The sequence below is a fragment of the Ovis canadensis genome, chromosome 10 (genome assembly GCF_042477335.2).
Source record: "Ovis canadensis isolate MfBH-ARS-UI-01 breed Bighorn chromosome 10, ARS-UI_OviCan_v2, whole genome shotgun sequence".
Taxonomy (NCBI): domain Eukaryota; kingdom Metazoa; phylum Chordata; class Mammalia; order Artiodactyla; family Bovidae; genus Ovis; species Ovis canadensis.
Window position 1 is genome coordinate 65180444 of NC_091254.1, and position 16470 is coordinate 65196913.

At 40.1% G+C, this 16470-nt stretch overlaps 2 protein-coding genes across 3 annotated transcripts in view; one reads left to right on the forward strand and one right to left on the reverse strand.

Annotated features, from left to right (window-relative positions):
- COMMD6 (COMM domain containing 6) overlaps nt 1-2235 on the reverse strand; it is a 27842-nt gene extending 25607 nt beyond the window's left edge. Inside the window, exon 1 of the mRNA XM_069601777.1 lies at nt 2106-2235. The gene's annotated coding sequence lies outside the window, so the exon portion shown is untranslated. The remainder of the gene's footprint in view (nt 1-2105) is intronic.
- Nucleotides 1-16470, forward strand: part of UCHL3 (ubiquitin C-terminal hydrolase L3) — a 112414-nt gene that overhangs the window by 57163 nt on the left and 38781 nt on the right. The window contains exon 2 of one of the 2 annotated variants that reach the window (XM_069601772.1): nt 2506-2678. In XM_069601772.1, coding sequence (XP_069457873.1) covers nt 2622-2678 — 57 coding nt within the window. In that variant the 5' untranslated portion in view covers nt 2506-2621. Of the gene's footprint in view, nt 1-2216; nt 2679-16470 lie in introns of those variants that run through there. The other variant, XM_069601771.1, reaches the window with a different exon arrangement.

Sequence of the window (16470 nt, forward strand, 5' to 3'; positions counted from 1 at the left end):
AAAACCCCCAAACATGGGGGCCAATAATACATCATGGGCCCCATCTTAGACTAACTGAATCAAAGTTTGCATTTCATATTCCCCAGGTATTTGTATGCATATTCAAGTTTAAAAAGTACTGGCCTTATGGATACATGCATACATGCCAGAGGCTGGGAGTTAAATCCTACAAACTTCAGAGGCTACTACATGAAGTTTTTATGGGTCGAAAGGCCTAGGGCATAAGAGGACAACCTCTTCAAGGTGAAGGACTGGCTACTGCACCCTGCAATTTCTCTTAACGGGCAAAAACGGAGCACTTGGTGGGTTTCTGGCATTTGGAGGCAGCAAATGCCTCATTTGGGAATACAGGTGTAACACATTTATGGGTGATATGGCTGGCTGCCAGTTGGAATAGGTCCCTGAGCAAGACAATACTCTGCAGCAAGTCCATGCTGGAATGCAAGCTGCTGTTTGACCCTATGTCTCAGCAGATCCAATGGCACTAGAGAGGTACATGCTGCCAGGAGTCCTAGGCAAGCCATAAAAGGAGAGTCAGAGTGCAGGACCTCACGATTCCGGAACAACATCATTCCCCTGACAACAAGTCATTTGACAAACAGCCCCTGGCATGCCACTAAGAGCCTGGCTGTGCAACTGAAGTGATGATGCAACTGTGGCTGCTCATCAAGAGCTGGGCATCTCAGATTTAACAACTCGCAACTGGGTGGACATAGCAACAGTATCTCAGATCGATAAGGAGAACGAGGACTCTTGGAAATTCCTTGGAAGTTGAAGAATGGTGGCCAGGAGAACATAGGTGGGAGAGCTGGAAGTTCCTCAAGCAAGGCAAACTCAATGTAATAATCTTTTCCCCACTCCCTAACTGCTCATCTTCCTGCTTTTCGTCTCTTGGGTGCAGCAGTAATACACTCTATCCCAGGTCAGACCTCTGGTGTCATCATTGACAACCACGGCTCAACAGAAGGATACCGCCTTCCAACAGAATCTCTTTAATCTGTGTCTGCCCCTCCGTCTCCATGGCTACTGTCTTAGTTAAGTCTCTCATCATTTTACTCTGGCAAATTTCCCACATTACTGAAAATAGCATTTCTGCATATCTGATTATTCCATTCATTCCTCAAATATTTATTTGGCATCTACTGTGTATCAGGCATTGGGTTAGGCTTTGGGGAAAACAATGTGAAGAATTTAAAAAAAAAAAGACAGTACTTCAGGCCTTACGGAATTAACAGCCCGAAAAGAGAGATGAAAATCCTTCTTAAAATCCTTCAGAGGTTCCCCCTTGTTTTCAGAATGAAGCCCTGATGTTTGGACCAGCTGAAAGTGAACGTGTTAGTCACTTAGTCCTGTCCCACTCTTTTGTGACCCCATGGACTGTAGCCCGCCAAGCTCCTCTGTCCATGGAATTCTCCAGGCAAGAATACTAGAGTGGGTTACCATTTCCTTCCCCAGGGATCTTCCAGACCTAGGGATCCAACCCTGGTCTCCTGCACTGCAGGCGGATTCTTTTACCATCTGAGCCACCGGGGAAGTCCCTGCCTCTCTCCCCAGCGTCACTTCTAACCACTGCCCTTCAGTTTTGGAGGTTCTGTATGTAGCCACAGTACACACTCTCCCTTCTTCAGAGCACCCTCCTCTCTGAATGGCTAACATCTACTTTTTTAAGGGCTCACTCCAGCTGTCCATCTCCTCCAGGAAGCCTTCTGGACACTCCCTTCCCCCTTTAGCTGCCTTTTTCTGTAGGTTCATCCACCTTATGCTAACATTATCACACACGTATCACATGTACTGTGATTCTTCGTTCTTTTGCCCACTTCTTTCACGCTATGGTAAGCTCAGCTTATTGTATCCAACACTTAGTTACAGCGTCTGATTCATAATAGGTACTCGACATTTTTTGTCAAAAGGAACTGTGTTCAGTTCAGTTCAATTGCTCAGTCGCGTCCGACTCTTTGCGACCCCATGAATCGCAGCACGCCAGGCCTCCCTGTCCATCACCAACTCCCGGAGTTCACTCAAACTCACGTCCATCGAGTCAGTAGGTACATACAAATATCCTCCACTCTGTAACAGCAGGCAAGGCCAAGACATCACTTCTGTACCGTGGTAAAGGAGCTTCTTGGCATGACTCCGTCTCCCTCTGGCTGTGGGGCCTCCTGGTGGGCAGTGCCCGGCTCCTCCCTCGATGAATAGGACTTAGCGGCACGTCCCCTGGCGCCGCGGGCCGACTGCAGGAATGGGAGGGCGCCGGCGAGCACGAGGTCCTAAACTCGCGCTTGGCGCATGCGTGGCACGCGAGCGGACGCTTGAGCTCGGAAGAGTCCAAGCGTGAGGGGAGCGAGCTGTGGAGCGAGCTAAGATTCTTTTCCCTTCTGCAATAGGAAGCTGGCTCACGTTTTTTAATATCTCATCGTTTCTTAACTTAAAATTTAAGCCTTCAATTATGGTTCTATGGGGAGCGAACAAGGACCTAGAGTGTCATTAAACTTTTCTTCGTCTTAGGACACCCCTCCCGGGGGGCGCAGGTTGGACAGTCCCAGGTCAGGGCCTCGGGGGCGGAAGCGGCGGCGGAGACGGCGGCGGCTGTCAGAGCTGGAGAGGGGCCGGGCGGAGCGGCCATGGAGGGTCAACGCTGGCTGCCGCTGGAGGCCAATCCCGAGGTGAGCGCGCCTCCGGTCTCGGCCTAAGGCCGCGGGCAGGGGCGGAGGGGACCGGGCTGTTGCAGCTCGTCCCGGGCAGTTTGTCGCTAAATCGTGTTCTCTGTTTCGTTTTCAGGTCACCAACCAGGTGAGTGAGGTGTCTTGTCGCTCGGGACCTGGGAGCCCTCCCTGGCTGCCTACAGCCCCGCACTCCCTTGGAGTCTGGGATTTAACGTCGTGCGGGTTCCTCTTGCTCAGCTTTAGGCTTGCCTTTTTTTTTTTTTTTTTATGGCCGCCTCCATCCCACCTGGTTCCTGGAAAGATGCTCCCAGCTGTCTCTGGTCCTATTCCCCGTCATCACGTTTCCTGGGATTTCGGGGTCAGATGTTTGAGGAACATTCACCCTGTATTCCTATTTCTCTTCCTTCTAAGTCTTGCCTCCTGCTAGTGCCGAATCCATAATTGTCCCACCCCTATACCTTCCAGGTGACTAATTTCCCTTACAGTACCTGACTCTAAGCTTTGTAAACTCGCCCACCCAGTCCTTGTAATTTCCTGCGCCACCTGCTCCGTGAAACCATCTTCCAGTCATCTCTTGCCCCATCAAGTCAACTTCTCTTTTCTACCACACCCCCTTTCTCTTCCAGTTCCTTAAAAGTGGAATTCTATTTTTTATGCCATAGGAAAGCTCAGTTCCCACGTCATCTTTGCCACCTTCAACTCTTTAAATTCGTTTGGGTGTTGGATGGGGAGGGAAGAGGGAACCTCTCCCAGCTACTCGATTAAAAGGACAATAAATACTACCAGGTATAAACTTTTTATTTGCTTAGGTGTATTTTGTCTTATCCTCTTTTTCATTCTCAACAGCAGGTTTACTTTTTACTGCTCTCTTATTTTATCATATGGTACAGTTTTCCACCTCCTTAACCTTCCTATTCATCACCAAGGAATAATGATTCATTATTTTTGGTACTTCGTTAGTTTTTGGTTTTGAAAGGTTGTAGAAAATTCCTTATATAAAGAAAGCAGATAGAATGCTTTATCTCAGGGTGGTCAACAAACCCTTTATTTTTTAATTCAGCTTTATTTTGCATTTTTGAAATGATCATTTGTGCGTCGACTTTTATTTACTAATCTAGAAATGTACAAAGCTTGGAACACAGCATATATCTTTTATGTTATTATTAAGGTGGCCTTTCCAATCAGTGTTAATTTTCTTTTGTTTTACCCCCTTTGGCATTTGTTGTTCATTTCCCCCCCACACACACACAACATTTTAATGCTTTTGTTAAGAAAAATCTTGAGGCCAAAAAAGTTAGTATTAACTTCTGATTTAGTGCCATAGGAAAGAAACATATATCTTTCAGACCTAATCCCTCAATTTTTCTATAGCTTTAGTGAAAAATCAATTTGCCGTATATCTGGACTCTGTTCTATTGATCTATGTGTCCATTTTCATTATTGTAGTTTTACAGTAAATCTTGAAAATAAATGGTATGAATTCTTAAACTTCACTCTTTTTCAAAATTGTTTAGGCTGTTTTAGCTTCTTTGTCTTTCAATATAAATTTTAGAATCAGCTGAAAAGCTGATGGAAAGATTTGTGTAAATTAAGAAATTTATACAAAAAATTCTGCTATGATTTGGATGGTGAATGTGTAACTAAGTCTATAGGTACATTTTGAAGAAAATTAACATCTTAACAGTATCGAGTTTCGCATTTCATGAAGATAGTGCATCTCATCATTTGTTTGGGTCTTTTTTGATTTCTTTCAAAAGTAGTCTGTTGTTTTAGCATGTTGGTCTTGCACTTTTTGTTTGTTTATACCTAAGTATTTAATGACTTTTTGACACTACTGTAAATGATACTGTTTTAAAATTTTATTTTCTGGTTGTCTATTGCTGTATAGAGAAATAGAATTTATTTTTGCATATTCACTTTGTAGCCTACTTCTGTGCTAAATTCACTGACTTTAGTGGCTGTTTTTGGTAGATGCTTTGGGATTTTCTAAATAGACAGTCATATTCTCTGTGATTAGACTGTTTTATTTTTCCCTTTTCAGTCTGAATGCCTTTTATTCGTTCTTGTTGTTGCACTGGTTAGGACCTTCAATACAAAATTGAGTAGAATGGAGAGAGAGAGGACACCCTTGTCTTGTTCAGGATCTTAGAGGGAGAACATTTGATCTTTTATCTTCAGATATGTTAGTTGTAGGGGTTTGGTAGATATTTTTTATTATGTTAACGAATTTCCCTTCTGTTCTGAGTTTGCTGAGATTTTTTTTATCATGGATCAATGTTGAATTTTCTCAAATGGCTTCTCTGTCTCTCGAGATTATCATTTAAGGAAGAAATAATACCAGTCCTACAAAAACATAGAAGAGGGGGCCCACTTCCCAACTAATTTTGTGACCAGCATTGCAAGGCAAGCTATAATAAGAAAAACTGCAGACTGATATCCCTCATGAACATGGATGTAGAAATCCTCTACCGAATATTTGCAAAGAGAATGCGGCAATATATAATAAGGATAGTATATCCTAAGAACTGTTTATTCTGGTATTGTAAAGCTGGCTCACTATTAACTATCAACAGACTTAAAAACAATCATTTTTAGACAATATTGTTACCTTAATAAGATGGAAGCTTTTATAACTGGAAACTTAGATCTTGGTAGACTATGAAATCCATTCACTTATTCACATAAATTAAATAATATTTGGGGGACACCTTTTGGAATACCAGGTATCTGAGCAGGAGCTGGTTATATTTGGTGATGAAAACATTTATGGTTTTCTGCTTTTCAGTCCTTTGGGAAGACAGACAATAAACAAGTAAGTGAAAAAAAAAAAAAAGAAAACTGTGATTGTTATAAGTGCTGTGGAGAAAATTAATGGTACAGTGATGAAGACCATCAGGAAAAACATTTTCCCTGAATGGTAACAGGAGGCCATTCTGAGTGACATAAACAGAGAAAGATATTATTAGTATATGATTGTACAATTTCTGGCATACTTTGGTGTGATTACGTTTGTTTTAAATTTATTATTTAAAGAAGTAATGCACATTTAGTGGGAGAGTGGACAAGTATCTAAAAAGTGATCAGCTTTAACCAAAAGTTTTGTAGTTGTTTCTTTATTCTCTTTGTGTTAGTGGCAGAACTGAGAATCTAAAAATGAATAGAAATTGAATTAACTCACAGCCACAGATTAATCTCAACAACTATGTCCATCCCCACCTTTTCTTATTTCCTCAGTTTAATGGAACCCTGGGCCTTTTACTTATCTTGGTTTCACTCTGTTACCATTTGGTGGTTGCATTGTACTCAGTGTCAGCAAACACTTTAATGTTGACTAGTTTGTATAGGAATGATTAACACATGTCAACTATATGAAGATCATTATTAACTGTTGCACATTAACTGGCAACCACATGTCTTGGTAGGTGTGGTAAGTAGTAATTTCTTTTATTGCTTACTGTGCTATCAATCTCTTCTCAGGATATTTTGTCTTACTCTAGGTAGAACTTACCTAGAATAAAATCAGTTCAATGACAGAAAAAAATCATTTAAAAAACTTAGCTCTATTCTGTTTATATATGCATTTACAGAACTAATAGCTTGAGGCCAGTGTAAAGTTACAAGTAATTAAACATCAGGAATTATAACATTTTTTACGAAGACAATTCTGTGCTATGGGTAATCATAGCATTTACTTTTATGATCACACTAGATTTTTATCTTGATTATGTTTTGTGATTTGAGTATTACATGGCCACAGTTTATAATTTTGAATATTGTTGTGTTTTAGACCCATTGATTTCTGATATGACAGTTTCCTAGAAATGTTCCTAATTGTGGATCTTACTGAAGAGGCCAAAAGTGAAAGAAAGTGAAAGTCATTCAGTTTTATCTGACTCTTTGCAGTCCCATGGATTATACGGTCCATGGAATTTTCCAGGCCAGAATACTGGAGTGAGTAGCTTTTCCCTTCTCCAGGGAATCTTCCAGACCCAGGGACTGAACCCAGGTTTCCTGCATTGCAGGCAGATTGTTTACCAGCTGAACCACCAGGGAAGCCCAAGAAGAGGCTGAAGGAAAAGAAATTTACTTTATTATTGTATTTAGTTTAAGTTGCTTAGTGTTGGAAAGAGAATTAGAAGTCATGTGCTCGATAGTTGCCATGAACGTGCAAACATTTGTTAGTTGGGGTTTCCCTTCTTGGGAAAAACATACTTGTTACCCTGTCCTCCTCTAGCTCCTATCTCCTTTCTGTTTCCCTTCTTTGTAAAATTTCCACAAAAAAATTGTCCACAGATGCTCTTGCTACTTTTATCTGCAAATTTTTCCTGTGTTCACTCCTGTCTTCACCATTTCACAATAACTACTTTTCTCAAGTTTACTAATCACTGCTTTGTCAGATCCAGCATTCACTTTTCTCTCACCACTTTCTCGATCTCTCAGCAACACTTGGTAGAGTACCCACTCCATTGGCTTCTGTGGTAATTCTGCTCGCCTCCTGTTTCTCTGGCTGCTTCCTAGATGTGCCATTGCTGGATCCTGTCCCTTCCAATTTCTGAAGACTTCCTCAGAGCCTTGTCTAGATTGCTAATCTTTTCTGTTGTAGAGCATTGATATCATCCGCTGTCACATGTTTGATCCCGTGTAACTCCAAGTCATGACTTCTGTATGGAATTGGAAACTAACATATTCAGCCACCACTTTGATATCTCCATTTAGATATAGGTATCTCAAATTTAACATGGCTGAAAAAGAAATCTGGATATATATCCTCTCATCTCTCCTCCAAATCTGCTTCCCTAGTCTTTTCAGGGTAGTGCCATTTAGCCAGTGCTCAAGTTAATGTCATCGATTGTTCTTCACCGCTATACTAATTTAGAGAGGCCATTCATGTATTGATTTTAATTTCTTTGGTTTGAATCTCTGCTCTGAGATCATGGGGAGTTATCTAACCTCTTTGTACCTCAGTTTCTTAGTTTCTCATGGGTGCTAAATCGCTTCAGTCATATCCAGTTCTTTGCAACTCTGTGGACTGTAGCCTGCCAGGCTCCTCTGTGCATGGAGTTCTCCAGGCAAGGATACTGGAGTGGGTTGCCATGCCCTCCTCCAGGGGATCTTCCCAAACCAGGGATCGAACCCAGGTCTCTGGCATTGCAGGTGGATTCTTTACGATCTGAGCCACCAGGGAAGCCCAGGAATACTGGGGTAGGTAGTCTGTCTCTTCTCCAGGGGAACTTCGTGACCCGGGGATGGAACCTGGGTCTCTCCTGCACTGGCAGGTGGGTGTTTCACCACTGGCGCCACCTGGGAAGCCCTAGTTTCTCACCACCTCTCCCGATCTTGCAAAATTGTAAGGATTAAATGAATTTTTCTTTTTTCCTAATCTTTCAGATCCAATGATCTGCAATTCTGGTAGACTTTTTTCAGAATCTATCCTGTCTGCCCATTCTGTTCATTTCTACTGCTGCATCCCAAGCCACTTTGAACCTCAGTCTGAACAAAGCAATATCTTCCTAACTAGTTTTTCTGCTTCTCCATATGCTGCCCTAAAATCCGTTCCCAGTGTTTACCCAAGGAGATTTTATAAAAATGCAAGTCACAACTTGTGTTTCCCTGCCTAAAACACTCAAAACACAAAACAGCCTTCCACCGCTTGCCCTTAGAATACATTCAGGCTGCCTACTCTGACTTGATGGGGAGGTACTGTCTGCCTGTCTCCCACTTTTGCTGGGCTGCAGCGTTTGAGTGCCGAGCCTGTTACTGCTTCAGTCTTCGTATAGCTCATCCTTTGCTTGAATCATTACTATCTTGGTCATTTCATGGCTGATTCTTTCTTGTTGTTTGTATATTAAAGTTATCTCCTCAATAAGTCTTTCCTGATTATTCAGGTACTGTCCCTTCCTCCTCCTACCACCCATCCTGAGTCTCTACTGATGTTATCTCTTGTTTTATTTTCTTCATAATACTTAATCACCTTGTAAAATTATCTTGTTTTTGTGTCTGCTTGTTTATTGTATGTATCCCACCCTTAGCATATAAGTTCTGTGAGAGAAAGGACAAGTCTGAAGTACTGAGAGTGATGTGTGGCCCATAGAGGGATCTCAACAAATAGTTATTGGGTGGAAGAATGACTAAATCTTATATAGCTGGTTTTGTGCTCCAGAAAATCTTTCTTAAGATTACCTTTACTGTGGTCATGAATCTTTTCCTTGAATATTTCAGTGATAGTATTCTATCTCACTGAAGTGGTTTAGTCTTTTTTTATTATAATGAGAATAATGTATAATACATAATTAGAAGAATTATATTTCTTTATATTGAAACAAAATCTGCTCTTCTGTAACTTCCTCCAGTTGTTTGTCATCCTCCCATTGAAATCATGCAGAATAAATCTAATTGCTCCTTTGTGATATTACTGAAAGTATTTGGGGCAAAGGATTATAATAAGTCTTCTCAGAACATGCCCAGATTCTCCAGCTGTGATGTCTTCCAAAAACTTATTATTCCTGGTCACCTTTCCTTGAGCCTGCTTCTGTTTGTCGTCATCCTTCATAAAATAGGCCTCTCAGAGCTGATTCATATTTCACTCTGCATAGTCTGTGTTGAAATAGTGGATTACTACATTATCCTGAGTAATCCAACTTTTAAACCAGATCAACATTGCGTCATTATTTTGACAGTTGTGTAGTCCCTCCATACTGAGCCTGCAGTGATGTAAACTTAAATTCCCCTTTTTCGAGTCCCCACATAAAATGTTTTTACTCTTTTCCCGTTCTGTACTTAACTAATTTTATTATTCTTTGTTTATTGAATACCTATTAAAATTCATTTTACTCATTTCCAGACTTTAGGAACCATTGTTTTCTCATTTAACTCTTGGTTATTTTCCTAGTCCTCGTAACATCCAGCAGTTCTTACTAGTATATTTTTACTAGTGGTGATATCACACAATTACTGGATAAGTATAATTTCTGTCATAACCCAAAAGATTAGTAAATTAGTATTGAGGCAGAATATATTGCTGTCCTGAACTGCCATTAGAGATCAAAGCAAGTGGCTTAGAACAGACTTAAAAGAAAGGTAGATTTAATTTTTCTCTTTTTTACATACATGTAATCAGAGTTTTTGCTGACCTGACTGTCACCTATAGAATAAGGAGGAATTCATTAAAAATGACAAGGAGAGGCTAACAGTTTTTCCGACAGAGAGAAGTGCAGTTCACATGCAAAAACAAGGTAAATGATGGTTGTCAACCCTTCGAGAACTGGAGGAGAGTTCACTGTGGCTGTGGTTAGAGAACCAAGTACGGAAAGCTACTTCAAGCCGTGAGAGACAGGTAAATAAGTACCAGAGCGTCCAGAGCTGTGTGTGTCAGTCCTGGCAACATGACCTTGCAGAGTCACAGAATCTCCCAGGCTCAGTTTTCTTGTTGGTGAAAGGGTGTAAGAATACCTCTTTTGCCAGTTGCGGTAAAAGTGAAGTGCATTAAAGCGCCTAGCATAGTTTCTGTTACAGGATACTCTCTAAAAATGTTGACATAATTGAAAGAACTCTGCATCTAGTGGAAATACTCTCTTTAGCGCAAAGCCTAAAAAGAATGAGTTAACCAAGATCTTTTGGGGGCACGTTATCTATTAATTATTTTTCTTGATAAGCCAAACATTAGTGGCATTATGAAGATTCAGTGAGCTAGTCAGTCAGAATTTTTTTTTATTTTATTATCCAGTGTTTAAACAAGCCAGAAGACTAATGTTAGCAGTTATAAATCCTTTTATTATACTTGATACAAATAGGATGTTCTCTATTAATAATTGTGTACAGAGGTCTGTGCAGGTGCCTGTAGCTCGTGGAATACTTTGTGAGTAGTCTGAAGAGAGTTTTTTGGAGTAGTTTTACTACTGGTATTTTGTTTTCTTTCAGTTTTGTAAATTTAAAGACGATAAATGTGTATCAGTTCCGTAGATTTTATCTTAGAAACTACATCCAACTTTTGGAAAAATGACACTTTTTGAAAATACTGGAAAATAAAAAGTTAAGTTCATCTTTTTCAGCTTTTTAATCTCATACCACAGACACTCAAGTTACATTTATGGAACCAGCAACAAATTTGTTGAATCTATCCACTCTAGTTGCTGTTAATATTTACTAATTCAGAGAATTTCTTTTTAATCTTTCTCTGTTTTCGATTATCACACTGCAGGTAGGTTCTTTTTTTTTTTTTTTTAAATAATAGAAGTAGGATACCTCTGTTATTTAAAAAGTGAGAGGTTAAAGTTGAAAGCCTTTTTCCTACTTTTTTTCCACTGCCCAGAGGTAGTTACTGTAAACAGCTGCTTTTATTCTTTTTGTTGGGTTTCCCTGGTGGCTCAGACGTTAAAGAATCTGCCTGCAATGCGGGAGACCTGGGTTCCATCCCTGGGTTGGGATAATCCCCTGGAGGAGGGCATGGCAACCCACTCCAGGATTCTTGGGTTGGCTACAGCCCATGGGGTTGCAAAGAGTCGGACACGACTGAGCGACTAAGCACAGCACAGTATTCGTTCTGTGCTTGTGATGACTTCTGGGTGAGTCTGACTCATAATAATATCTTCAACAAAGGTTGCATTGATGTACTTCATATATACAAATTAAACTGAACTTCTTTTAATCAATCTTATTTGATTAACTATGAGAAAAAAGTTAAGGAGAAATATGATTCCAGTTAAATTTTAATCATTTTAATATATTTAATTTAATCATTAATGTATCTTCAGTCAAATACTTAGCATTCTAACTACAACCTGCCTCCTTTGGAGCTTGGTAATATTTATACTCTTTAGCTTTGGCTGGCATGGAATAAATGTACACCTTCAAGGTAATTTGCCAGTTTCGTCCAGATTTTTTCACTAAAGTGTTTAACTGTTCAGTTCAGTCGCTCAGTCGTGTCTGACTCTTTGTGACCCCGTGAATCGCAGCACGCCAAGTCCCCCTGCCCATCACCAACTCCCAGAGTTCACTCAGAGTCAGGTTAATCGAGTCAGTGATGCCATCCAGCCATCTCATCCTCAGTCGTCCCCTTCTTCTCCTGCCCCTAATCCCTCCCAGCATCAAAGTCTTTTCCAATGAGTCAACTCTTCGCATGAGGTGGCCAAAGTACTGGAGTTTCAGCTTTAGCATCATTCCTTCCAAAGAAATCCCAGGGCTGATCTCCTTCAGAATGGACTGGTTGGATCTCCTTGCAGTCCAAGGGACTCTCAAGAGTCTTCTCCAACACCACAGTTCAAAAGCATCAATTTTTCGGCGCTCAGCCTTCTTCACAGTCGAACTCTCACATCCATACGTGACTACTGGAAAAACCATAGCCTTGACTAGACGGACCTTAGTCGGCCAAGTAATGTCTCTGCTTTTGAATATGCTATCTAGTTTGGTCATAACTTTCCTTCCAAGGAGGAAGCGTCTTTTAATTTCATGGCTGCAGTCACCATCTGCAGTGATTTCGGAGCCCCCCAAAATAAAGTCTGACACTGTTTCCACTTTCTCCATCTATTTCCCATGGAGTGATGGGACCGGATGCCATGATCTTCGTTTTCTGAATGTTGAGCTTTAAGCCAACTTTTTCACTCTCCTCTTTCACTCTCATCAAGAGGCTTTTTAGTTCCTCTTCACTTTCTACCATAAGGGTGGTGTCATCTGCATATCTGAGGTTATTGATATTTCTCCTGGCAATCTTGATTCCAGCTTGTGTTTCTTCCAGTCCAGCATTTCTCATGATGTACCCGGCATATAAGTTAAATAAGCAGGGTGACAATATACAGCCTTGATGTACTCCTTTTCCTATTTGGAACCAGTCTGTTGTTCCATGTCCAGTTTTAACTGTTGCTTCCTGACCTGCATACAGATTGCTCAAGAGGCAGGTCAGGTGGTCTGGTATTCCCATCTCTCTCAGAATTTTCCACAGTTTATTGTGATCCACACAGTCAAAGGCTTTGGCATAGTCAATAAAGCAGAAGTATATGTTTTTCTGGAACTCTCTTGCTTTTTCGATGATCCAGCAGATGTTGGCAATTTGATCTCTGGTTCCTCTGCCTTTTCTAAAACCAGCTTGAACATCAGGGAGTTCACGGTTCACGTATTGCTGAAGCCTGGCTTGGAGAATTTTGAGCGTTACTTTATTGGTGTGTGAGATGAGTGCAATTGTGTGATAGTTTGAGCATTCTTTGGCATTGCCTTTCTTTGGGATTGGAATGAAAACTGACCTTTTCCAGTCCTGTGGCCACTGCTGAGTTTTCCAAATTTGCTGGCATATTGAGTGCAGCACTTTCACAGCATCATCTTTTAGGATTCGAAATAGCTCTACTGGAATTCCATCACCTCCACTAGCTTTGTTCGTAGTGATGCTTTCTAAGGCCCACTTGATTTCACATTCCAGGATGTCTGGCTCTAGATGAGTGATCACACCATCATGATTATCTGGGTTGTGAAGATCTTTTTTGTACAGTTCTATGTATTCTTGCCACCTCTTAATATCTTCTGCTTCTCTTAGGTCCATACCATTTCTGTCTTTTATCGAGCCCATCTTTGCATGAAATGTTCCCTTGGTATCTCTGATTTTCTTGAAGAGATCTCTAGTCTTTCCCATTCTGTTCTTTTCCTCTATTTCTTTCTATTGATCGCTGAAGAAGGCTTTCTTATCTCTTCTTGCTAGTCTTTGGAACTCTGCATTCATATGCTTATATCTTTCCTTTTCTCCTTTGCTTTTTGCTTCTCTTCTTTTCACAGCTATTTGTAAGGCCTCCCAGACAGCCATTTTGCTTTTTTGCATTTCTTTTCCACTGGGATGGTCTTGATCCTTGTCTCCTGTACAATGTCACGAACCTTATTCCATAGTTCATCAGGCACTCTATCTATCAGATCTAGGCCCTTAAATGTATTTCTCACTTCCACTGTATAATCATAAGGGATTTGATTTAGGTCATAACTGAATGGCCTAGCGGTTTTCCCTACTTTCTTCAATTTAAGTCTGAATTTGGCAATAAGGAGTTCATGATTTGAGCCACAGTCAGCTCCCAGTCTTGTTTTTGCTGACTATATAGAGCTTTTCCATCTTTTGCTGCAAAGAGTATAATCAGCCTGATTTCGGTGTTGACCATCTGGTGATGTCCATGTGTAGAGTCTTCTCTTGTGTTATTGGAAGAGGGTGTTTGCTATGACCAGTGCATTTTCTTGGCAAAACTCTATTCGTCTTTGCCCTGCTTCATTCCATATTCCAAGGCCAAATTTGCCTGTTACTCTAGGTGTTTCTTGACTTCCTACTTTTGCCTTCCAGTCCCCTGTAATGAAAAGGACATCTTTTTTGGGTGTTAGTTCTAAAAGGTCTTGTAGGTCTTCATAGAACCGTTCAACTTCAGCTTCTTCAGCATTACTAGTTGGGGCATAGAGTTGGATTACCGTGATATTGAATGGTTTGCCTTGGAGATGAACAGAGATCATTCTGTCGTTTTTGAGATTGCATCCAAGTACTCCATTTCGGACTCTTGCTGACTACGATGGCTACTCCATTTCTTCTGAGGGATTCCTGCCCACAGTAGTAGACATAATGGTCATCTGAGTTAAATTCACCCATTCCAGTCCATTTTAGTTTGCTGATTCCTAAAATGTTGACATTCCCTCTTGCCATCTCTTGTTTGACCACTTCCAATTTGCCTTGATTCATGGACCTGACATTCCAGGTTCATATGCAACATTACTCTTTACAGCATCGTATTTTGTTTTATCACCAGTCACATCCACAGGTGGGTATTGTTTTTACTTTGGCCCCATCCCTTCTTTCTTTCTGGAGTTATTTCTCCACTGACCTCCAGTAGCATATTGGACACCTACTGACCTGGGGAGTACCTCTTTCAGTATCCTATCATTTTGCCTTTTCATACTGTTCATGGGGTTCTCAAGGCAGGAATACTGAAGTGGTTTGCCATTCCCTTCTAGATGTGAAAATTTACTGTCTTACATGTACATTTTATTTTATAACTTTATAGCAATATGACTTGGGGTTACATAAAATTAACCAATAAATTTAGATTATCTTATGAGGGTTTATGATAGTTTTCCTTGACCATGTGCGTTTTAGAGCTGTCAGTTCTGTGCAGGCAGTATTTGGTATCTGGAGTGTGTGGCGCTGATAAAATAAATGCCTGGTTTCACATTAGAAGCCAAATGTATCTTTCCTACCTCTTTAACTTGGCACAAATGAAACCAAATATATATTAAATATTCATTATTAAGACAGCTTAACAGACATATGCAGACATACAGATGACTAAATTAAAATAGTGATACAGTTTTCAACAAATTCAGCAAATTTGTTGCTGGTTCCATAAACATAACTTGAGTGTCTATGGTATGAGATTAAAAAGATGAATAAGACGTAGTTCCTTTTCTGGGCTCTGCAGTCAATTTTAGTCCTTTTTTGGTTTCTAGATAGAATTGAATATTGAGGGCATAGACTAAGAATTTCAGAGACAGTGGAGGAGGGAGAGGGAGTAGTTTGGAATACTTTATTGAACTTTATTAAAGTCTGGAATCATGAATAAGAATCAGATGAAGAATTGGTATTAGCTAGAGGAGTCTGTTATTTCTCTGGCCCCAGACTGTTGCAGAGGGTGTTAATGAATCCATGGATGCTGAGCACATTCTGCCAAGAGAAGTTTTTAAATTCACTATGTCTCTTATTAAACATATCAAGGACATTATTTTTGACCAACCATATTATCATTAAGTAGTGTTTCTTCTACAAGCCAAGAGATGGAGGGATGTGGACGGTGGTCATCCTTTGATCAGGAAAGTCATTTCTTGGAGAACCTTACTGTGAGATGCCTAACACTGTTCATGTAATGGGGCATGGCTTCCATTGGTTTTGCAAAGTCTCATTATCATCTAAGTACCTGTGATTGTTCTTCAAGGAGAAATACCCAAAGCACTTTTTTATTTTTAAATCTCCAATAATGTTAAACCAGTAGATACTATAATGTATTCTTGAGGTAGGGTATAATGATGCATTTTTAATACATTTCTTGTTTCCTCTGCTCCTTTATTTCTGTCATGTAAAATTTATTTTGTGATAGTGCATTTTTAAAAATCACCAGTTTCTTTCCATACAGACATATGAGTTTATTGTGTAATTGACATCATTCTCATTATTATGTTCTTTTTCTCTCTGCAGTAGATTAGGGTCTGATATTTTATTTCCCTGTGAATTCTCCAAGAGTCAAGAAACCACTCCTCTTTTGTTACAGTTGTTTTATCAAATGTAAGCGGGACAGTGAAGTTGAGTAGGTGTCATTGTGTACTGGAAGTCAGAGAGCCAGTAGGTGACTTTATATCAAGCACTTTCTGGTATTCACACAATTCACTTGGACTTTTTTGGCTTTATATACTCTTTTGCTCATTGATAAAACTTGTGATATCGATCTAACATTTGTCTTTAAGCATCATTTTTTATAATTAGGATAAACTATGCTGATTTACTACTAAAATAAGTCTTTATATACTAGAACTTAGATGCATTTCCTTAAAAATCAAATGTTGAGAATGAGTTGGTTTTTTTTTTTTTTTTTTACTTTATTTTACTTTACAATACTGTATTGGTTTTACCATACATTGACTTGAATCCACCACGGGTGTTCATGAATTCCCAATCCTGAACCCCCCTCCCACCTCCCACCCCATACCATCTCTCTGGATCATCTCTGTGCACCAGCCCCAAACATCCTGTATCGAACATAGACTGGCGATTCGTTTCTTACATGATAGTATACATGTTTCAGTGCCATTC